At 37.6% G+C, this 24,735-nt stretch overlaps 2 protein-coding genes across 3 annotated transcripts in view; one reads left to right on the top strand and one right to left on the bottom strand.

Annotated features, from left to right (window-relative positions):
* The window catches only part of LOC133641588 (protein C12orf4 homolog), a 111,051-nt gene extending 109,058 nt beyond the window's left edge, over nt 1-1,993 (bottom strand). Inside the window, exon 1 of the mRNA XM_062035424.1 lies at nt 1,870-1,993. The gene's annotated coding sequence lies outside the window, so the exon portion shown is untranslated. The remainder of the gene's footprint in view (nt 1-1,869) is intronic.
* LOC133641590 (transcription factor E2F4-like) lies at nt 1,853-23,807 on the top strand. 2 transcript variants are annotated; one of them, XM_062035426.1, is made up of 11 exons: nt 1,853-2,291; nt 4,798-4,907; nt 9,684-9,846; nt 12,603-12,645; nt 12,716-12,780; nt 12,858-13,025; nt 13,167-13,242; nt 15,160-15,303; nt 16,860-16,907; nt 16,992-17,036; nt 22,709-23,807. In XM_062035426.1, exons 1-11 carry the CDS (start codon nt 2,127-2,129, stop codon nt 22,822-22,824), a joined length of 1,143 nt encoding a protein of 380 aa, XP_061891410.1. In that variant the 5' UTR covers nt 1,853-2,126; the 3' UTR covers nt 22,825-23,807. The 2 variants fall into 2 exon arrangements, with proteins under 2 accessions (XP_061891410.1, XP_061891409.1); XM_062035425.1 differs by having other exon boundaries at nt 1,855-2,291; nt 15,157-15,303.
* The last annotated feature ends 928 nt before the right edge of the window (nt 23,808-24,735 follow it).

Here is a 24,735-nt window from a genome sequence, read left to right as displayed (position 1 = left end):
ATAGATGTATTTACAACTATATTGTGGGAATGCAATGCCTTGAAAGTATCCAAAAGTATATATATATATATATATATATATATATATATATATATATATATATATATATATATATATATATATATATATATATATATATATATATATATATATATATATATATATATAAAGGTAAGCCTGTAGCATATCTTCAAAAAATAAAGCTTATGAGGGCAGCTTTAGTGAAATAATATTTTAATAAAGAAGAGATCACATTTAGTATTGTTTATAAACGACTGTAACATAGACATGTTTGTCAACATTATTATGCTCCAGGCCAAATTGTTTCTACATAAATGTCGATTTATGAAAGTAAGGCCTACATTTTCTAATTGGCTTAATGGTCTAGAATTATCAATCAAATATTGAAGGATTGATTGATTGATTGATTGATTGATTGATTGATTGATTGATTGATTGATTGAAACTTTTATTAGTAGATTGCACAATACAGTACATATTCCGTACAATTGACCACTAAATGGTAACACCTGAATAAGTTTTTCAACTTGTTTAAGTTGGGGTCCACGTTAATCAATTCATGGTACAAATATATACTATCAGCATAATACAGTCATCACACAAGTTAATCATAAGAGTATATACATTGAATTATTTACATTATTTACAATCCGGGGGGTGGGATGGGGGCGGCGGGAGGGGGGGGGGGGGCTTAGGTTGGGTTGCTATCAGCATACTTCAGTCATCAACGATTATATCATCTGAGAAATGAACATTGTAACAGTGTAGGTCTCACTTGATTAAGAGTACAAAAGCCCTTAAATTGATATCTTTGTTAATTAAAAAAAAAGTAATTTAGGTAGCCCTTTTTGTGTTTTGTTTTATATTTATTATTATTATTATTTATCAATATTTAATACTCTATCTGTATTTGCTTAAATTTTCTTTCCTTGACATGTTTTGCTGATGTCATGATTTGCCCAACCTGATGTGTAGATTGTTGGTTATGTTGAAAGTGCTTTGACTTTTGTGTGCATTATAAATGTATGTTTTTTGTTCAATTAAAAATAAAAAATAAAAATAAATAAAAATAATGCTCGCTACATCCATGAATTGATTAACGTGGACCCCGACTTAAACAAGTTGAAAAACTTATTCGGGTGTTACCATTTAGTGGTCAATTGTACGGAATATGTACTGTACTGTACAATCTACAAATAAAAGTTTCAATCAATCAATCAATCAGCAAATTGCAAGAGCGCATGCGCAGTAACGTTTTCTTCAAGTTTTTTTTTTGATTGAAACTTTTATTAGTAGATTGCACAGTACAGTACATATTCCGTACTAAATGGTAACACCCGAATAAGTGTTTCAACTTGTTTAAGTCGGGGTCCACATTAATCAATTCATGGTCGATAATGGTCTGTCTACAAATAGCAATAATATAAAATCCAGGTATGATAACTTTTAACTATATAAAAATACTAAACAACTCAAGTTGGCCTTTGTGCGCATTATAAATGTATGTTTGTAGCGTCTATTAAAAATAAAAAATAAAAATAAATTAAAATAATGCTCGCTACATCCGCATATTGCACAAGCGCATGCGCAGTCACGTTTTCTTCAAGTTTTGGGTCGACAAGGGTATGTCTACAAACAGCAATAATATAAAATCCAGGTATGATAACTTTTAACTATGTAAAAATACTAAATGACTCAAGTTGGCCTTATTCTGGAATTATATTTATACAAAAAACTTTGGTATATTGATTTTGAATGTATATACGTCAACCAATGTTCGGTTGTACGCGTTTGAAAACCTACACATTGCTCGACGCTCTCTCCAATGCTTGAACAGTCGCGTCATACCTCGCGTGGCCAACGGCTCTCCCCAACGGAAAGCTCGCTCAATGAATCATCGCCGCTGTCTTACGCCGGTTGATTTAGTGCCGTGTTTTGGAGCCATTCCGCCCATGAAAGCGCATCAAAAAACGCGCTAATGCCACACACGCCACGGTCCTTTATTTCATTCGACTAAGGGTGGCGGAGCGTGCTTTCCCAGGCTCGCTTCCTGGGTTTTTGTTGGGGGGGGAGGTCGGGGAGGCACTGGTCCCGGGAGTGGAGAGATGATGGAGCTCGAGTCGGCCAGTAATCGGGGCGAACTGGGATCCATGGGGGATCCCCTGCAGCCACAGACGCCGAGCAGACACGAAAAAAGCCTGGGACTCCTCACCGCCAAGTTCGTAACTTTGCTGCAGGAAGCGAAGGACGGCGTGCTGGACCTGAAAGCCGTGAGCATTGCAGTCTTTGTTGTGTTAGCTAGCACATGTCACCCCGCTGTCGTTGGGTTACACGCACTTCTGCTAGCCTGCCTGCTAGCATAGCCTAGCTTCTTGACAGTCTCCATTCGGAAATGTGTCGTACTTCGCAACACGAACTTGAATATGGCGGTGCGTTTACTTGTGACAAAAGTGCAGGAAGTTTGTGAAGCGCTGTCCGACCAACTTTTTTTTCAGACTGCCTCCCCACCCCCTGGCAGTTTTCAAGTTGAATCTGAATCCCAGGAAAACTAAAATAATGCTATTTGGTAGGGGTGTAGGAAAAAATTGATTCGAATTCGAATCGCGATTCTCATTTTTTTTAAATCAATTTTTTTATTTATTAATTAATTTATTTTATTTATTTATTTAAAAAAAAAAAATTGATCAATCCAACAAAACAATACACAGCAATACCATCACAATTAGGGCTGTGAATCTTTGGGTGTCCCACGATTCGATTCAATATCGATTCTTGGGGTCACGATTCGATTCAAAATCGATTTTTTTTTTTCAATTCAACATGATTCTTGATTCAAAAACGATTTTTTTTTTCCGATTCAAAGGATTCTCTATTCATTCAATACATAGAATTTCAGCAGGATCTACCCCAGTCTGCTGACATGCAAGCAAAGTAGTAGATTTTTGGAAAAAGCTTTTATAATTGTAAAGGACAATGTTTTTTTTAACTGATTGCAATAATGTACATTTGTTTTAACTATTAAATGAACCAAAAATATGACTTATTTTATCTTTGTGAAAATATTGGACACAGTGTGTTGTCAAGCTTATGAGATGCGATGCAAGTGTAAGCCACTGTGACACTATTGTTACTCTTTTTATTTGTTATAAATGTCTAATGATAATGTCAATGAGGGATTTTTAGTCACTGCTATGTTGAAATTGTAACTAATATTGATACTGTTGTTGATAATATACATTTTTGTTTCACTACTTTTGGTTTGTTCTGTGTCGTGTTTGTGTCTCTTCTCAATTGCTCTGTTTATTGCAGTTCTGCGTGTTGCTGGGTTGGGTTTGGGTTTTGGAATTGGATTGCATTGTTATGGCATTGCTGTGTATTGTTTTGTTGGATTGATTAATAAAAAAATTGAAAAAATTATTAAATAAATCGATTTTTTAAAAATGAGAATCGATTCTGAATCGCACAACGTGAGAATCGCGATTCGGATTCGAATCGATTTTTTCCCTCACCCCTAATAACAATGCAATCCAATTCCAAAACCAAACCCGACCCAGCAACACTCAGAACTGCAATAAACAGAGCAATTGAGAGGAGACACAAACACGACACAGAACAAACCAAAAGTAGTAAAACAAAAATGAATATTATCAACAACAGTATCAATATTAGTTACACTTTCAACATAGCAGTGATTAAAAATCCCTCATTGACATTATCGTTAGACATTTATAAAAACAAAAAAAAAAGAACAATAGTGTCACAGTGGCTTACACTTGCATCACATCTCCTAAGCTTGACAACACACTGTGTCCAATATTTTCACGAAGATAAAATAAGTCATATTTTTGGTTCATTTAATAGTTAAAACAAATTTACATTATTGCAATCAGTTGATAAAACATTGTCCTTTACAATTATAAAAGCTTTTTACAAAAATCTACTACTCTGCTTGCATGTCAGCAGACTGGGGTAGATCCTGCCGAAATCCTATGTATTGAATGAATTTTGAATCGGGAAAAAATCGTTATTGAATCGAATCGTTGGACACCCAAAGATTCACAGCCCTACTATTTGTCTCAATAAAAAAATGAGAAAAGGGAGTTCAAGATCCATCCATCCATTTTCTACCTCTTATCCCTTTCGGGCAGAAGGCGGGGTACACCCTGGACAAGTCGCCACCTCATCACAGGACCAACACAGATAGACAGACAACATTCACACTCACATTCACACATTAGGGCCAATTTAGTGTTGCCAATCAACACACAATTGGCAGCATAAAACTCTTGACTTGCAAAATTCCTTACGTAAACACCGAATTGAAAGTAAGAAAATTGATTCACATTTTTTGCCCTACCAAACGCTTTTTAGGAAAATCTCCTTCCTCTAAAGTTTGAGTATATCCATGTCTAATCTTTTTCAGCGCATTCTCCACTTGTGAAAGGTCACCAGTAACAAAGAGTTGTTGCATAATTGGGTCTTAAACTGTTAACGTTTCCTCATGTTCAAGTTTTTTGAGGGTGCACCTGCAGCTCCTTGTGCCAGAGCGTAGACTTATCAGCGCACAGACACCGTTATCGTCACTTTTATTGTGCACCAACTTGACACAACCCGACAGCTAGGAAGGAAGTTGAACAACTACACTTTTCCGTAATGGTTTTAAGGCGCCGAATTCGATGCTATAAAAAGCAGACTCTGCTTCTGCTGGTGTTATTTCAATGACACGTCAAATATATTTAGCGTTGTTTTGTGCTTTGTTTCTGTTCTGTTAATCAGGCTGCAGACACACTGGCCGTGCGGCAAAAGCGGCGGATCTACGACATCACTAATGTGCTGGAGGGAATTGGCCTGATAGAGAAAAAGTCCAAGAACAGTATCCAGTGGAAGTAAGGACACTCATTGTTATTTAATTATGTTTCCCAACTGACATCCGGTACTGACAAATCTCACGGCACATGAATTATTTGGCAACCACAGGTTAATGATGTTTCTTCTGCATTTACCGTATTTTCCGGACCAGAGTGCGCACCAGATTATAAGGCGCACTGCCGATAAATGGTCTTTTTTCATATATAAGGCACACCGGATTATAGGGAGCATTAAAGGAGTTATATATATATATTAGGGCTGCAACAACTAATCGATTAAATCGATTATCAAAATAGTTGGCGATTAATTTATTCATCGATTCGTTGGAACTATGCTATGCGCATGCGCAGAGGCTTTTTTTTTTTAATCTTTTTTTTTGTTATTTTTTTTGTTGTTGGTTTTTTTTGTTTTATAAACCTTTATTTATAAACTGCAACATTTACAAACAGCTGAGAAACAATAATCAAAATAAGTACAAAAACAGTACAAAACAGCGCCAGGGCGGCGCTGAGGCTACGTCTCATGAGGTGGCGTAAGCTAGCTAATGATGTGTCATGTGCAGCTCACGTGACGACGGCGTCTCCTTTGCTGGAAAAATTCGAAAAATGTCGCAGGAAAACACGACCGATAGTTTAGCGGAGAAACATCTTGAGGTTATTGTTTCAATGGAGAAAAGTGTACGACCTAAGTCGTCAAAAGTGTGGGAACTCTTTACTTTAAAGACTTCAAAGAAGACCGTTTCCTGCAAAATGGCACGGAAGTACAACATTGCTTCAGAAGCACCTGAAAAGGAAACATGTTGGAGCCATGGATGAAGGGAGGAACTCATGGTACGTAACTTTTTAAGTCCATAGTGGCAACAGGCATTCATGAGTTCAGCTTTTTTGTGAGTAACGTTAAAGTTATGCCTTTGTTGCAACGCGGGGCTGATAATGTGTCTCCGGCACATTTGACTCCGTCTTGAGAGAGAAAACGCACGGTTACCAATTTCGAAATAAACGTAACAGACAGAAATATCTCAGGTTGGTTTCATAATGGATCAATGTAGCCGGGCCGATAAAGCTATATAAATATATTTAGATTTGAGTGACGCTTCAGTATAACTAAACGTTATGAAGGTGCTGGAATATTTCATGCTATTATTCAGAGGCAGCCTAAAATGAATCCTTTATTATTCACAACAGAAACGTGTACAATATCTGATTCAGTTCTGATCTGATGAGTTACATTTCTGTGTTATCGGTGTATGCTGCACCCCCAATTTCCACAACATGGAGCCAGTATGCTTGTTTTTTTCAATAAAATACTGGAAAGGATAGAAATGTAGTTTGTCTCTTTTATCCGATTATTAATCGATTAATCGAAGTAATAATCGACAGATTAATCGATTATCACATTAATCGTTAGTTGCAGCCCTAATATATATATATATACCCCTGTATATATATATATATATATATATTTTTTTTTTTTCTAAAATGAGAACACTTCCTTGTGGTCTACATAACATGTAATGGTGGTTCTTTGGTCAAAATGTCAAGTCGCTTTCTGACAAGTCGCTTCAGGATGCGGCATTTTGCGGGCGGTCTTATTTACGTGGCTCACCTTCGGCAGTGTATTCTCCCCGTCATCTTTGTTGTAGCGGTGTAGCGTGCAAGGACGGGAGTGGAAGAAGTGTCAAAAGATGGAGCTAACTGTTTTGATGATATTCAGACTTTACTTAAATGAATAACGGAGCAGCATCTCCTCCTCCGTGGCTCACTAGTGCAACAACAATGTGTCCCGTAAAAAAACGTCCGACCGGAACTCTCTAATAACTAAAGTTGATTAGTAACTATATACAGGCATATAGTACAGGCCGAAAATTTGGACACACCTTCTCATTAAATGCGTTTTCTTTATTTTCATGACTATTTACATTGTAGATTGTCACTGAAGGCACCAAAATTATGCATGAACACATGTGGAGTTATGTACTTAACAAAAAAAGGAGAAATAACTGAAAACATGTTTTGTATTGTAGTTTCTTCAAAATAGCCACCCTTTGCTCTGATTACTGCTTTGCACACTCTTGGCATTCTCTCCATGAGCTTCAAGAGGTAGTCACCTGAAATGGTTGTCACCTCACAGGTGTGCCTTATCAGGTTTGATTAGTAGAATTTCTTGCTTTATCAATGGGGTTGGGACCATCATTTGTGTTGTGAATGAGGTGTGTCCAAACTTTTGGCCTGTACTGTATATTTTTTCATTTTAAAGTTTTGTTTCCATGATTCTTAGTCCAATATTTCCTTCAAAAACAACTTTCTCCCGCCAGTTTTTCTTTGCTTTGGATCTGCATCCGTTTCGAGACATTCTTGGTAGTAGTGTCATGTTCGTAGCGCAATCTAAGATCATTTATTGGTGCTGTCTGCTATTTAACATCAGCAAAGTAGCCATTAGAGACGTAATATTTGTAATCTGTGACGAAAGTGACGTCTTGGTGAAGATTGATGATTGCTAATTTTTAGGTCTATTTTTTAAAATGTTTGGCTGGCATTACTGACACACCCTCCGCCATCGACCGTTAGCTCGCGATCGACGTAATGGGCACCCCTGATGTACACACTATAGTGCAGGGGTCACCAACGCGGTGCCCGCGGGCACCAGGTAGCCCGTAAGGACCAGATGAGTAGCCCGCTGGCCTGTTCTAAAAATAGCTCAAATAGCAGCACTTACCAGTGAGCTGCCTCTATTTTTTAAATTTGATTTATTTACCAGCAAGCTGGTCTCGCTTTGCCCGACATTTTTAATTCTAAGAAAGACAAAACTCAAATAAAATTTGAAAATCCAAGAAAATATTTTAAAGACTTGGTCTTCACTTGTTTAAATAAATTCATTAATTTTTTTACTTTGCTTCTTATAACTTTCAGAAAGACAATTTTAGAGAAAAAATACAACCTTAAAAATGATTTGAGGATTTTTAAACACATATACCTTTTTAACTTTTAAATTCCTTCCTCTTCTTTCCTGACAATTTAAATCAATGTTCAAGTAAATTTATTTTTTTTATTGTAAAGAATAATAAATACATTTTAATTTAATTCTTCATTTTAGCTTCTGTTTTTTCGACAAAGAATATTTGTGAATATATTCCGGCATATCTAGAAAATCTGTAGAATCAAATTTAAATTTTATTTCAAGTCTTTTGAATTTCTTTTAAAATTTTTGTTCTGGAAAATCTAGAAGAAATAATGATTTGTCTTTGTTAGAAATATAGCTTGGTCCAATTTGTTATATATTCTAACGAAGTGTAGATTGGATTTTAACCTATTTAAAACATGTCATCAAAATTCTAAAATTAATCTTAATCAGGAAAAATTAGTAATGATGTTCCATAAATTCTTTTTTTAATTTTTTCAAAAAGATTCGAATTAGCTAGTTTTTCTCTTCTTTTTTTCGGTTGAATTTTGAATTTTAAAGAGTCGAAATTGAAGATAAGCTATTTTTCAAAATTTAATTGTAATTTTTTTCGTGTTTTCTCCTCTTTTAAACCGTTCAATTAAGTGTAAATATCATTAATTATTAATAACATAGAGTTAAGGGTAAATTGAGCAAATTGGCTATTTCTGGCAATTTGTTTAAGTGTGTATCAAACTGGTAGCCCTTCGCATTAATCAGTACCCAAGAAGTAGCTCTTGGTTTCAAAAAGGTCGGTGACCCCTGCTATAGTGTCTTCAAAGTGTGCATTTTTTATTTAACATAGGGACTTTTGTCGAGGCTGGAACCAATTATTCATGTTTAGATTGTTTCTTACGGGAACATCTGTTTCGGTTGGTGAACCATGTTCAAGAACCAATTAAGTTAGTAAATTGAGTTTTCACTGTACTTCTATTACTAATTTGTAATATGTATTGTTAGAAAAGTCTTGAGCAAGTGAAATGACCCAAACAGAGAACAATATTTTTTGCTGGAGTGCGGTCTGTAATGAACTGCTTGTATTCGAGTTCTTATATTGGGGATTTCAGATGAAGGCCAAAATAATCCAATATTCATTTTTGGTTTTGCTTATATCAGACTACTATCTTCTTCACGTTGCATGTCAAAACTTTCTAGGATTACCATGCAGACATACAGCTCATAAATACATCTATCTTTATACATATCTACAGGATACTGCTCTTGTCTGTCCTCTTCTTCTCTTCAGACTAGAGCGGACCTACCTAGTCTTTAAGCATGAAGCCTTCTCAAATTAGGTAATCTGAACAGTCCAGCTGTGATAGATTGAATGCCCGAAGACAGTGATATTCAACAAAAAATTTCCAGAAAGCTAAGGACCGGGGGACCGGACCTCTCCCTTCAATATTCTTATTTTGTACTCTATTATATTCCAGATAACCAGTGTCCTCTACAGTAAACATTTGATTTTGGTCTCGTTTATTTTGTCGGAGTTACAGAAGCTTTCTGGTGTTTTTCAGGACTTAATGCAAAAAAGCAAGTCAAAAATCATCTCCATGACAGCACTTTAGTGTTTTTAAATGTGAGTCTTTAATAGGTTTTTTGAACTGAACTCATGGGCCACCAGTTGAATAGCCCAAATGACATGGTGTCATTTCTAGGCTTTTAAAAAAAAATGTTTTTAATAGCCCTGCCTTAAGTATACTGTGTCAAGAAATGTAGAGATGTATTTAGGTTGCCTCATTATTGTAGATGTAGTTGAAAATGCACTTTAATTGTTTCTCAGAAAATGTATTTTATAGGTAAAGCTGCCCTTTCGTGTGTATGTTTCCAATCATCTGTTTTTCTTTGTGTTTCAGAGGTGTGGGTCCAGGTTGCAATACCAGAGAGATAGCGAACAAGCTGAATGATCTGAAGGTAGAACTTGATGATCTGGCCAAGAAGGAACATGAGCTGGACCAGCAGAGAAATTGGGTGCAGCAGAGCATCAAAAATGTCACAGACGACTCTGACAATAGTCCATATCCTTATTAGCAGTTTATATACAGCTATGAAAGGAAGCCATATTCTAGTACTTCTAACTATTGTGAAGTCCCACAGTAGTGTATTGGAAGTGTGTTGCCTAAAACCAAGTTTAAAGTGCTTTTGGTTAAACCTACTAGAGAACTCACCACATTGTGTGTCTGTAGCTTTAATGCTAATGAGCTGATTTGATTTTGATTGATTTAGAGTTATTGGTCCCCGTTGGGGAAATACATTTTCACTGCCGTACATTTAAACAATAGACATTACACATCACAAACAAAAATAACAAAAAGACATTATACATGACCAACACATTTACAGGCTTGTCAGACAGGTCGGCCGGGCCTGCTGTTTAGGGCGGCTATAGCTGCAGGGATAAGGCTTTTCCCGAGGCGGGCCCTCCGGAATTTGATAGTTCTGTACCTGGGCCCTGATGGTAGTGGGATGATGTATTAGTGTAGTGGGTGAGTCATATCCTATTGTGTTTGCCAGTCGAATGATGGACCTGTGGTTTAGATCTGAAATGTTGGGTGTGGGTAGGCTGATGATTTTAGCTGCTTTGTTTGTAATGCGTGTGAGTTTGGTCCGGTTGGTTACAGAAAGCATAGTGAAAAAACATGTGGAACAGTACAGAAGGATGGGTTGAACAATGCTTTGGTAAAGTAATAACAGGAGGTGAGGTGCAACGTATAGTCCTTTAAGTTTACGGATGGCTGACAGTCTTTGTTGACTTCTTTTTTGAATGTCCGTGGTGTGCTGAGCAAAGGTGAGTTTATTGTCCAAGGTTACGCCCAGGTATTTAAAAGTGTCAACTGTTTTAACTGTGTGTGTGTTTATGATAATGGGGTGCTGAGGTGAGGGGGGGTTGAACCATGTGTCTTCTGTTTTATTGACATTGATTTCCAGATAACTGGCTGTGCATGACTCTGTGAAATGTTTGACTGTGTTATGATAGTCCAGGATGGATTGACTGTTGGAGAAAAGTGCAAGAATGGCTGTGTCATCTGAGTATTTTAAGTATGTCAGGGTTTCCCACACATTCATTTATTTGTGGCGGCCCGCCACGAAAGAATTACATCCGCCACAAATAAAAATAAAAATTAAAAAAATAAAAATAAATTTTTATTTTTAAAAAAAAAATAAATATTTTTTGTCCTGTCCAGCTTCTCAGGCAAATCATATAGTTGATGTAGATGCCCATATCGGCTGTTCAGATTTACTTTACAAAAGAGAAATGTAGGATACTTCTCTTGTTGCCTTATTTGTATTTGACTTTATTAAATGTATTTGTATTAGAAACACAACATGTGTATATAACAAAGGGTGCAAAGTCTGCAGGCAGTAGGAAACACATGGTTAAGTGTAGGGAGTAAAACTAATGGCAGTCTAAAGTTCAAGATTTTTGGAGCTCTTTGTTCAGTGGATCAGATGTTTGATGAAGCTCTGTGTCTATCTACCACCACTACTGTTTTCTGTTTATTTGTTACTGACTGTGGCAGGACACCTCTGCCTCTGTTTCACTTTATGTTGCTGGTAAATAATATGGTTGTAGTAGTAGGCTAAAGTTAAATTATTTAGTATGCACTAATTAATAGTGTTTTTCACCTTTTTATGAAAGTGCTTGCACATACCAGCTTTTTTGGCCCCTCAGTGGATTATTTCACAGTCATACTCGAAATTCTGCCTTCTTAAAATTTTTTAAAATGAAATATCAATAAAACACGATCTAATCAAAATTTGTTGAATGCTCGCTTCAGTCACAGGTACTTGCTGTTCAGCAGCATCAGGATACGCAAGTACAGTAGTAGGATGAAATCCTGTAAATATTACGGTTTACAAGCAACTGAACTGATTTATTCCTTCCTATTTGATTATCTTATTTTCTCAACAACAACAAAAAACGGTATGATCAAATTTACAGCTTCCATGTCTATAGCTGTTGGAAAGTTGGCAGCGCAACAGGCTATATTTTAATATGTGTAGTGAAGCCTGTACTGTGGCGGAGCTCCTCAGCATCTACCATTGAAATGAATTTAAATTACTTTACTTGGTGCTTGCCCCTCTAAAACAGCACAATGTACCATACATTTCAAAAAGAAAAACACACTTTGAGCTAGAAATATTGCATAAAAAAATAAAAATATATATAAAAATAATGCAATAGATTTAGTCTTATGAAGTAAATATTGTACAGCATTTACCTTGGAGAGCGGACTTCTGCGGTATCTCCTCTCAGCTGTTTCTCAGTCAAACACACAATCCGCAACTTCTACATGTTTTTATGAATAAATGTCCACCTTTTAAATATTATTTCAACATTCATGTCTGGCAATAGACTCATTTTGCTTCAGTAGACTAGCAGTAATACGCTGGAATTGTTTCGCCAAGTTAGCAACACACTTGGTCATGATTTCTATTTTTAATTCAATGAACATCATCCACTTCTTCTTCTCAGCACTGTTCTTCACACTTATTTTCTTTCTTCCAGTGGTTGGAAAACAAATGTATGTCCATCTCTAGCTATAAGCTAATGCTTGCAAGTAAGACCAGATGTTTTGGTCGGATCTTACGGGGTTCACTATGACTTTTGTTACACCAACTAATGGCGGGGATGCTTTTAACTCAAATTTTAGCTTGCGACCTAAATCTTAACAATTAGCTTATCTCACAACACTCTTAAATTGGGGCATTCTTAGGTTGAGGTGTACATTCTAACTTGTTTCTGGCTAATTGACCCTTAACCTGTCGATACAATGGCATATGTCAAACATGAGGACCTCTGTGGCGCTTTCAAAGGTAATCTCTTGTCCAACTCGAAGCTGACCACCTCAAACAGGCTCCATCACTTATCTTCGTCTTTCCACAGGTGACACCCTCCTGGCGATACGCGCTCCAATCGGCACTCAACTCGAGGTGCCAATACCAGAAGCCGTAAGTTCAGTTCCTATCACACAAGTCCCATCTGCTGGTCACCTGTGTCGCCTCTGACCACCATCGTGTATTTACAGGTTATGAACGGACAAAGGAAGTACCAGATCCGTCTGAAAAGTTCATCCGGCCCCATTGAGGTTTTACTGGTCAATAAGGATGCATCCAGTTCCTCGCCAGTTGTTTTGCCTGTCCCGCCCCCAGATGACGTCCTCCAGAGCCTCCCTGCACCGTCACTCTCCTCCCAGGTGTGCACAGATGTTTGCTTGGCTTTGCTTCGGTCTGTTAACTTGAAATCACATGAATTGAAAAATGGAAAGCTTTCCCACTTGTTTTATTTGAATGTATTTTCCATGCGTTTAACTTTACTTCTCACTTTCTCCCTCAAGGCTCCTAAAGCAGCTCCAGTATCGCTAAAGCCTAGTTCTGCTTCACCATCCGCCAGCCAGTCAAGCTCAGTTGCAGGTGGGCCTAAAGGTCTATTACTTGAAATTGCAATACATTCATGCAATTTGTTATTCTTATAGCCAGACGTGTGTGTTTACTTCCGTACCTGACAGTTTCGGCTACAACTGTTGCCTTTCTCAGAGGTCGTCATGTGATGACCTCTGAGGAAGGTACGGAAGTAAACACACAGGTATGGCTATAAGAATAACAAATTGCATAGTTTTTTGAAGACCTAATGAACCTCTTTGGATTACTGCAATACAGTCGTCCCTCGCCACATCGCACTTCGAGGTTTGCGACTTAACTTTATCTCAGATTGTTTAAAGCATATTCTATGTATTTTTTTAACCTAAATTAAGCATTTTCAGGCATGCAACTGCAGGCTACACAAACAAAAAATAAAATTACAATAATAGTCTTGGCCACTACATGAGACCAAACCAGTCACAGCGCAATGTTCAGTATCATGGCCACTGATTGGCTGAGCCTCAGGCAGCATCCCGTCCAAGGTGACTATGTGGGTGTTATTTCATGTCTAAAGAGCTCTCATAATGTTGAAAACCGTGTTCAGAAGGTTTTTTTTCATTAATCTCGCTATGAAGAAATTTGATTTATCATTGAAAATTTAATTGAAGATTATTATATGTGAATGTGCGTATCTGTTGGCCCTGCGATGAAGTGCCGACTTGTCCAGGGTGTACTCTGCCTGCCGCCCGAGTGCAGCTGGGATAGGCTCCCACGATCCAGACGGGGACAAGCGGTAGCTAATGCATGGATGGATATTAAAATATTATATTTTATTAATATATTATTAGTATTATAAATTTCACACCAATTAACCGCGATAAACAAGGATTTACTCTTTACTGTATGCTTTTGTCGTAATTTTAGTTTATTTTAAACATACAGCAAAGGCCAAAAGTTTGGACACACATTCTCATTCAATGGGTTTTCTTTATTTTCATGACTATTTAAATTGTCACTGAAGGCATCAAAACTAGGAGTGAACACATGTGGAGTTATGTACTTAACAAAAAAGGTGAAATAACTGAAAACATGTTTTATATTGTAGTTTCTTCAAAATAGCCATCCTTTGCTCTGTTTACTGTTTTGCACACTCTTGGCATTAAATATAAATGTAAAGCATATAGATATTGATCGATAAATAAGTAACTATGGGTTAATAGTAACATTGTTTGGTGATAATGAGTGGAGAATATGTAATACTTTACATAATATAGAGTAAAGAAAAACAGTAAGAAGGATTAATCGCATAATCAAATCGAATAATAACAAAGAAGTTGCTGTCTTTTATGGTAAAAAAAAACTTGTTTGTGGACCAACTTATCAGGTCCTGGTCCGCTGTGTTTTTAATATGACTAAACATTGTCCACCTAGTTGACGTTGACACCTAAAGGTCATTTTTATGAAAAATGGGTTAGTTTATGTCGATGTCTGGTTATTGAACATGCATACAGTCATTTCATGTTCAGTGCAAAGTAAGTTACAAAATAGAAGCAACAAAACAAAATGCACCCATTTCATTTTTGATTTTATTTTAAGATTAGTTTTTTTGTATGAAAGTTTTTTGTCTAAGTAGTCAAAACATACAAATAAATCACCACAGCATCTGTGTTAGATATGACTATAAAAGTAACATTAAAACAGAAGGATCTGAGTAAAAATATGCATAAAGGTTAAAAAATATTTAAACGCCTGGACAAAGTTACCAGTAAATGTGCAAGCAATGGCAAGTTACGATTTTGTGTATGTCGACAACCACTAAAGTGAACATCTGTCAGCCCATACGAGTGGTGTCGAGATAAAAGCGTTCCTCCAGTGTATCAATTATTTGTTGTTATTGTCTCACATTTTTCACGTCAGGTATAGTTAAGTGCTATATAAATACAGACTATATGCCATTTGTTTCAGAAGTGACCAGCACCACACCACTCACTCCAACCACAGACGCCCCTGCGGCCATGACTCAGCAACTTCAATCCTCTGCCTTATTGGATGGATCTGTGTCTTCTTCTGCATCGACAGTGTTTGAACCCGTTAAGTCGGGCCCGTCTGAACGTGAGTCGCCGCCCGAATGGATTTTCTTCTGAGGTTTTTGAAGGCCAAGAGTGCGACTGTGGATAAAGAAAGTTAGAAGTTGTTTCTGATGAAAGCACGATAAATCGTTTCTGAATGTGTTCCAACTTAAATGTGAAAACTTAAGTGTGAAAATGAAACTTAACTGTTGTGGGGGGTTACGAGTTTGCTTTTTCTTTTCTTCTCTTGTCTATCTGTTTATTTTTGTTTTGCAAGTTAATTAATTAGCAATACTAACTGGCGTAAAGTGCAATCATGTAGCGATGGGATTTATGGCTCTTTTTAATGGAGCCGGATCTTGAGAAGTCGTTCATGTCAAAGAGCCGTTCAAAAGATTGTCTCGTTATATTAACTCAAATATGAAGGAAACTATGACTTGTAGAAGTTAAAAGATAAGATTTCTCAGAATAATTTAAGTTTACATATGCCACCAATAATTAATCTATTGGGCAGCACGGTGGAAGAGGGGTTAGTGCGTCTGCCTCACAATACGAAGGTCCTGAGTAGTCGTGAGTTCAATCCCGGCCTCGGGATCTTTCTGTGTGGAGTTTGTATGTCCTCCCCGTGACTGCGTGGGTTCCCTCCGGGTACTCCGGCTTCCTCCCACCTTCAAAGACATGCACCTGGGGATAAGTTGATTGGCAACACTAAATTAGCCCTAGTGTGTGAATGTGAGTGTGAATGTTGTCTGTCTATCTGTGTTGGCCCTGCGATGAGGTGGCGACTTGTCCAGGGTGTACCCCGCCTTCCGCCCGATTGTAGCTGAGATAGGCTCCAGCACCCCCCGCGACCCCGAAGGGAATAAGCGGTAGAAAATGGATGGATGGATGGTAGAAATTATCCTGACGTAGTATTATAATTTATTTTGTCTTGTTTTTATTGTATACATTACATTATGTGGTGCCATATCCTAATTTTTTGGTAATGACAGCACTATTTTGTATTTCCCCTTACCTAAAGAACTTTGTAGTACAGAAACAAACTATACATTCTACAGACAAAGTCTGTGCCAACTAAAGTTTTCCACCGCCGTTTTAACAATACAGCAAAAATAAACAAAATGGAATTAAATGATTATACTACAAATAAATGCAAGTACCGTACATTACAAATGTGCGTATGATTCAAAATGTGTACGCAAAACTGTTCTACCCTACCTGCTGAATTACGTTTTTTCACGCGCCAATATCTCTTCCTTCTTGGTACAGCAATAAATGTGGCGCATGAATATACTGTAGGCAATTTTAGTAGAAAAAAAAGACTTTCAAGCGAACGACCAACTGGAAATTCACTTAAGAGTCATTTGCTCACCTCACTATAGTCATTTCAATGTCAACATGAAGCGCCCATGCTCAATAACTTGCTGGAGGAATGGTCGTATTGAGTAAATATCACATCCACGTCGAGCACTTGCGCACATGTAAGATGTACAATAGCTCAACTTAGTTATTTTTATGAATGAATTGCATTTTATAAGTCGGTGCCAACTATGTAGTATGCTATATTAACATAATGTATTTCTATTGGTTTCCATTCAGTGCTGGACTTTCCCAAAGAGCTCTCAGAGATGTTTGATCCAACAAAAGGTGAGTTAAATTCCTTTCAAGTTGGCGCGTTGTGCCGTGACCTTCTTAAAACAACATTTTCCACATCCGTTCTCTGTGTCGCAGAGATCATGAGCGGAGATTTGTTGGAGGACCTGATGTCATCGGAAGGTAAGAAGAGTAAAATTCTTTGAGCAGATAATGGATGCTGACGTTTGGTGTTTTTAGAACTATTCAATTAACTTTGAGTTGAGTTGAGTTGAGTTGAGTTTGAGTTTATTTCGAACATGCAAGCATACAACATGATACATCACAATTTCCAGTTTCTCTTTTCAACATGTTCGAAAAGGAGTAGGAAGAAGCAGAGCTTATTTAATCCTACCCCTTTTCTTTACATAACAGTTGCTAAAACTTTTTGTTCACTTCCTGTTCTTAATTTATTCACAATAAACTCCATAAGTAATCACAATAAAATCACTTTACCTATTCTTTTTTTGGTTTTATGACAAATTACTGAGAGTTTTTAGTGGAAATTGGCTATTTACGTTAGCACTTTAAAGGGGTCATATTATACAAAGCCCGCTTTTTGTACCTGTTGTCACTAGGGATGGGCCGATCGATCGGCCACCAATCAGTATCGGCCATTTTTTTTCTTTTGCCGCCAATCCCCTCTGGCTAACTCTATTTATTTTTAGTCCCCCGGCTAGCATTTAATTATGTGTCTCCATACACAGTTTGGAGCTGCTCTCCTAAGTTAATAATGATCACCTTCATTGTGGCATAATAAGCTCTATGTCTTAAAGGGGAACACACTTTTTTGGGTAATTTTGCCTATTGTTCACAATCATTATCAATCAAGAACACGTATGTCTTTTTTTTTAGGGTTCTAAAGTTGATAAAAAAAACACTTGCTAGATGCGGCTAATCTGAATCACCATTGTAGCCTTCAAAGCCCTCTAAAACTACTTCAAAACCCGCCATTGTTTTATATACACACTGCAAGTATATACAGTTGTGTTCAAAATAATAGCAGTCCCACATCACTAGCAAGATAAATCACTGTTTTTGTTAGAATTTCAACTTCTACACTGCAAGTAAGTTTCTAGAATGTTTAGTAAAGGTATAGAAAACCAACAGACCCAACAGGCATGACGTTCATGCTGCTGATTCTGTGAAACTGAATCATTTACTGAAAGGGGCGTGTTCCAAAAAATAGCAGTGCGTAGTTCAATTAGTGATGTCATTGATTATGTGGGAAAAAAATGTGTTAAACAAGTAGCCCTTATTTAAGGATCAAGGCAACTGACTCTGCATATGCTGGCTGTGCATTTGTCCTTGGAAAAACAGAGTAAAATGGGTCGTTGAAGACACTGTTCAGAAAAAGAGCGTTCTTTGATTAAAAATGTAATAAAACAGGGGAAAACCTATAAAGAAGTGCAGAAAATGATAGGCTATTCAGCTAAAATGATATCAAACGCTTTAAAATGGCAGCCAAAACCAAAAAGGCGAGGAAGAAAAAGAAAAACGGTTATTGGAATGGATGGGAGAATAACCAAAATGGCAAAGGCTCAGCCTATGATCAGCTCCAGGAGGATCAAAGAAGATCTAAGATGGCCTGTGAGTACTGTAACATTTAGACCACGTTTATGTGAAGCCAAGCTACCAGCAAGAAGATTGTTCTTTTTGGGTCTAAGGGCCACAGACAGTTTTGTCAGATGTCCTGCAAACACTGAATTCAAGCCGCAGTACACAGTGAAGACGGTGAAGCATGGTGGTGCAAGCGTCATGATATGGGGATGTTTCACGTACTATGGTGTTGGTCCTATTTATCGCATACCAGGGATCAATGATCAGTTTGAGTACATCAGAATACTGGAACAAGTCATGTTGCCGTATGCTGAAGAGGAAATGCCCTTGAAATGGGTGTTTCAACAAGACAATGACCCCAAACACACCAGCAAGCGAGCAAAATCATGGTTCCAGACAAACAGAATTCAAGTAATGGAGTGGCCAGCACAATCCCTGAACCTTAATCCCATTGAAAACTTGTGGGCTGACATAAAAAATGCTGTTCATGAGGCAAAACCAAAAAATGCAGAGGAATTGTGGAACGTAGTACAATTGTCCTGGGCTGCAATACCTGTTGACCGGTGCCAGAAGTTGGTCGACTCCATGTGCCACAGATGTGAAGCAGTTATCAGAAACCCTGGTTATGCAACTAAATTATAGTTAATAATTCTAAGGAAAGTTGAATCTGCTAGCCTTTCTTAGTTTATACAGTACATTTGAGTTTTGTAAAAAAAGATGTCAACACTGCTATTTTTTGGTTTTATATTTCTTGACTTTCTGTAAAATATTGTCAAATTAAATTACTTTTTTCCAATTTTCTGACTTTGAAATAGAATGTGCAGTGTCTCCAATGCATTTGTGTTCATTAAAATACAATTTATTTGAAGAATTTAGAGGTTTACTCACCTTTTTAAACACACTGCTATTATTATGAACATAACTGTATATATAATCAGAATCAGAAGTACTTTATTAATCCCTGAGGGGAAATTAATGTAGTAACAGACACGTTAATAACAATATGCAATATGTACAATATTTAGCGTATTTTGGTCAATTTTATGCATTACCAAAACTTATTTCCTCATAGCAACAATCTTCTGGAAACAAATGTGTGTTTCTACTTCTGGAAACAAACGCTTGTGTGTTCTAACCATGGAAGACTTTGTAATAGAAAACGAAGATGGCTATTTTTGGACAAATGAGATTTCACAACCTTATCTTTTTTAACCTAAATATACAGAGGATGAACTATTGGTTATAGAAGCTTATCGAGCACAAAAAGAGACTGAAACGTTGGAGCAGACAGAAGCCGAGAGAGTGAGGTCAGCTTGATTTGACACGGCAAATGTGGAACTTGGAGCCAAACTATGCCGACATAAATGGCGTGCTTACCCAAAATAAACCGGAAAAAAAGCAACCCCGGCCAGCTAGACCAAATACACGACTGTCCATTGAGTGAGTCACTATAATATTGATAAATGTAGCACGCAATGCTTGTTATTACAACTACAGTGCATACACTGTCCAGTGAGCTGTGTACAAACAAAACATGAGATGTGGGCTAAAGTTCATTGCATACATGTTATAGAATTTTACACTATATTTTCAATTATATTAATGTTAATAAATTATCTACTAAAAAAAGCTACAAAATGATGTGATAAATTACATGGAACATGTAAGTGTCAAAAAGACAGCTAAAAGAGGTTGGTAGATGGGAATAAATCTAAAAGTGAAATATAGTGTAGAAATGCACCCAGTTCAGTTGCAGTTGCAGTCTTGATTTTCACAATTTTCTTTCAGGGCTTGCCTGGCAGCACTTTGTGCCCATTTTTCTCTGTTTTTCTCAAAGGGTGCTCACAGACCTGAGCCTTATTAGTGTTTATTGTGCAAACAAAAATGCAGTATGTCCACTGGCAGACCAATATCACGTAAAATGCTCTCTTATTGGTTGGATTAATCAGCACCGGCCACCATACCAACCTCCAGCTTCATCTAACGACGTAAGAAACTTTTGGGTTTTGTGACCTTGTGTTTACAACCCTGAGGAAGTCTCCATGTGTGCAGACCACTTTAAAGACCGCTATTTTACCAACCTCCGATAATACACAGTAGGATTTTTCCCAAAAAACACATTTACGGCTGGATCTGTGTCTACTACTGTATTTATGGCAATGGGGGAGACAATGAAGTGGTACGTTCAATAACAGATTGACAATTTCCTTATTTTTTATCCATCCATCCATTTTCTACCGCTTGTCCCTTTTGGGGTCGCGGGGGGTGCTGGAGCCTATCTCAGCTGCATGCGGGCGGAAGGCGGGGTACACCCTGGACAAGTCGCCACCTCATCACAGGGCCAACACGTTTATATTTTTTAAATTTATTTAGGTCCATATGTCGGTTTAAACAAGAAGACAGATACTATAATAACACATAGCGTGTATACTTACTGTTTCATGGCAATGAAAATTGTGGAAAGAATAAATAAATAAACAAACTTTTTGAGATGCTTTATGTCAAGGCTCGGTTCTGAAGTTTCTTCTTCATCGCCGCTTTCCTCTCGCTCTAGGTCAGTAAAATGTTCCCCAAAGCACCACCATTACAGGTTATATAGACCATAGACTTACAGTATACACTAAACGCCCCACGGATTGGCTGAATCATACTTCAAGCTGTCCGCCATCTTACGGCAGTCATTTGACAAGACTTCACCCGTATCACTATGCCTAACTTATGTAAATGAATAGTTTGTCATGTTTTTGACATCAACTACATCATATATCTTCACCAAAAGGAGTCTGTATGCTACATTGTTACCATGTCATAAAAAACACTGCTGCTGCATCGATAACTATAAATCTATCAACACTAAGATTCTTGACAGCCACTTAAATGAGCGATTTCTTCATAAAACACATTGCTGTCACTTTGACTTGTACTGGTAGATGGGGCATACGGGACTGCCGTAAGATGGCGGCCGCGCTGACGTAGCGAAGAAGTGGATTTTAGTATTTAAGTGTTTAACCCCCATTGTAAATGATTTATTTGGATAAACCAGTGGTTTTCCCCTCACATTTAAATAGTGTCGACTGAATCACAGTGCAACTGTACATACAGTACAAGGCAGTGGCGGACCGTGCGTTTCTCACCTAGGCCTTCAGTGATGTCCTACTTAGTCCGACTTCACCTCTCAAAATACCGTAATTTTTGTCACCACATGGACACGGTTGGGGATACTATACAGAAACACACTTGCACAATACTGGGCATTGATCCCCTCAACAGTGTACAAAAGGGTCTATTCTTTTGGCACAACATTCAATAAAACCGCTTCTGCAATTAAAACATATCTTACATGGTACTGTCAAAATTAAAAGAATTGTATAAAACAAATAAAGGAATAAAATATTTGAACTCACAATTTGTGGCACCTATCCGACGCCGTATAAGCCAGTGGTACAGTCATAGTCCTTTGATTCGTGTGAAAGTGGCGAGCAAACCATTTCGCCGCCGGTGTTGTGCCAAAATTTGATTGCCTGCCAAAAATATATTTCCTTCGCGGAAGCACGCACCGCTCGCTAAACCTGCATTACTTGGCTTCCTCTGTCCACAGCGGATTACTAGGTGTAAAACAAACACTTTATCTTCTTATTTTACCGGTGAGTTTTATGTGGCTTTCTATGGCTCCGGTGCCAATTCCTGTTTTCGCAACTTGCGATTGAATACTCACTTGGGAGTCCCAAGTGAGTATTCAAACACAGCGTTAGGCAGAAAAGAAGGCCTTACTGACAACAACTCGTGATCTGATTGGCTATCTCAATTGTCTATCAACTGTATGTGCCTGTTCACTTACAGCGCAAAGTCATTGTTGATTCTGAAGGCCCTGGGCAGATTTCGTACAGCATGGCAACATAAGCTACCTGAATTCTGATTGGATACAAACTCTAATCTAAAAACAACAGCATTGGAAGGAGCTTGATATGACATGAAGAGAATATGAATACTTTTACATCCATCCATCCATTTTCTACCGCTTGTCCCGTTCGTGTTCGCGGGGGTTGCTTTTACATATTTAGGGAAAGTAAATTAAAAATTACTTTTATCTTTAATTATGATTATGATTTCTGGTTATGTTAGGCCAGCAGAGTATTTCCTTGTACCTACCTGTGGTACAATGAAATGTTTGCAGTTACATAAATTGAGTTTTTACAAAGTTGCAAACTCCTGGTGTAACGTGTGGAATCTATTTTCTCTTGCCATTCCACCTCCAGTGTTCTCGCCTCTCCTGCGTCTGTCCCCGCCGCCCAGCGACCATGAATACATCTACAACCTGGATGAGACCGAAGGCCTGTGTGACCTCTTCGACGTGCCCATCCTTAACCTCTGACCCTCCAAAGATGGCCACCGAAACTCTCTTAAGCTAATGTTCCCTTACAACTACCTTCATGATGGTGAAGAAGTAGAGCAGCACTGTTGACAGACTCCTATGAACAGGGAGCTCCATAGCGCCACGTAAGGGGGAAACACAGCATTTTTTATTTGATTTTCAGCATTTCCATGGATCAACACAAAAAAGAACAAATCTATTTTTGAATTACTGATTATATGTCCCATCCGTGTACGGACTTGCAAATGAATGTGTGTAGGCTTAACGTGTGTGCGTGTATACGCATACTATTGTGTGTTTTGTACGATTAAGTCCAGTGTCTTCAGGGGGAAGAAAACAAGAAACATTTTCCTATCAGGTCCAGAGTCATGGTGGACTAACGGAGCGCAGCCTTTATCACCCGCCAGCTGCTCACTCGTGGCTTGAATCAGTCCAAACGCAGCTGGTTAAATATGCACTATCTTTGTGTACATAAAGAATATATATTTTGTCTTAGGAGCACACCAGTCAATTGTCTATTGCATTTGTAACAGAAGAAGATATAGTTGGTTGAAATAGCTTTTTTTCCCTTTTCTGTAAAGTCAACCTGTGTATTTTATTTCCCCATACACTGTATGCTAATAGAATAGCATTTGTATCTGCTAGATTTTTTTAAAGGATCCATTCGGGGCTGTACAAGCTATAGTATATGGAATTGAGCGGCTCTATTTGCTGGATCATCAAAGCATCTTGTCTCGGTGCACTTTACATCACACTGAACCACCACTTTTTCAGACCATGGTCACCAGCCATTGTGTTTGCGCCTAATCCTTCAATGCAACACCAAGTACTTTGGAGTTTAGGGAAGACGATTCAGCACAACTTGATGAGTAAAGTGTGTGAGTGAGCCAAATGGAAATTAAGTTACAACTTCTCATGCCTTTTTTTAACAGGCAATGTGTATTTGCATCAGAGGAAACTAAATAAACACTGTTATCTTTTTAGATTGTGTGGCATTTATATGGTTGTATCCTTTTGTCATCTAAAAAGCAGCAGTAAGCTTAGCTTACTAATCAGTTTGGGGAACTACACAAAATGAAAGTACTGTAATGACAACAGTGTTAATGGTGTAATTCAGAGAACAATACTCTGTGTATGTTTAAATGCAAATTAACTATATCCATCCATTCAATGCATTTAATTTAAGAAAATATGACATTGAGTCATTGATCTCGTTGTGGCTTGTGCAGCCCTTTGAGACACTTGTGATTTAGGGCTATATAAATAAACATTGATTGATTGATCTTTTCAATTCAAACAATTGAATATACATGTACTTCCACTCCAATATATTGTGACAAATTTCAGAATGAGTCAAGATAGCGTTTTGCTTTTTTGAAATGGTCAATGTTTAAAATGTATTTGTATTTTTCACAAAAGAAGAAAAATATAATATAATTACAAATAGGCCTTTATAAGTTAATTCGAATTTTGCATGGGACGACTGACTTTTTTTAATGTTTGCCCGGAAAACCCTTCAAGGGGACAACTCGTTCACGCCCACTCAAAGATGTCATCATTTGGTAACATACAAAGAGCCCTAAAGCACTGAAATAAACTTTGTTCACCATGAAATGAAAGTAGATTTCCCAAATATTCAGTTCATCTTTTTCCCGAGGACAACTCGTTTGCAAACGCTTACCCAAAACAGCATTTCCGTGGAAGTTCCTGTCTTTCCTTTTCCAAATAAAATCCCTATTTCGTTTGTAGTCATGTACTACCTTACGCCCAAGTGTGATTAAACTTTTAAAACAGACTAAAAATTAAACTTCTGAATTGAATGTTGACCACGTCAATTTTAATAACGGGGTATTTCACTTATTACATTCTGAGTCTTAAAACGGCGCGGTGCACGGCTTTATTTTGAAATAC

This window comes from Entelurus aequoreus, linkage group LG24, assembly GCF_033978785.1.
Source record: "Entelurus aequoreus isolate RoL-2023_Sb linkage group LG24, RoL_Eaeq_v1.1, whole genome shotgun sequence".
NCBI classification, from domain to species: Eukaryota; Metazoa; Chordata; class Actinopteri; order Syngnathiformes; family Syngnathidae; genus Entelurus; species Entelurus aequoreus.
This window is presented reverse-complemented; position numbering and strand designations above follow the sequence as displayed.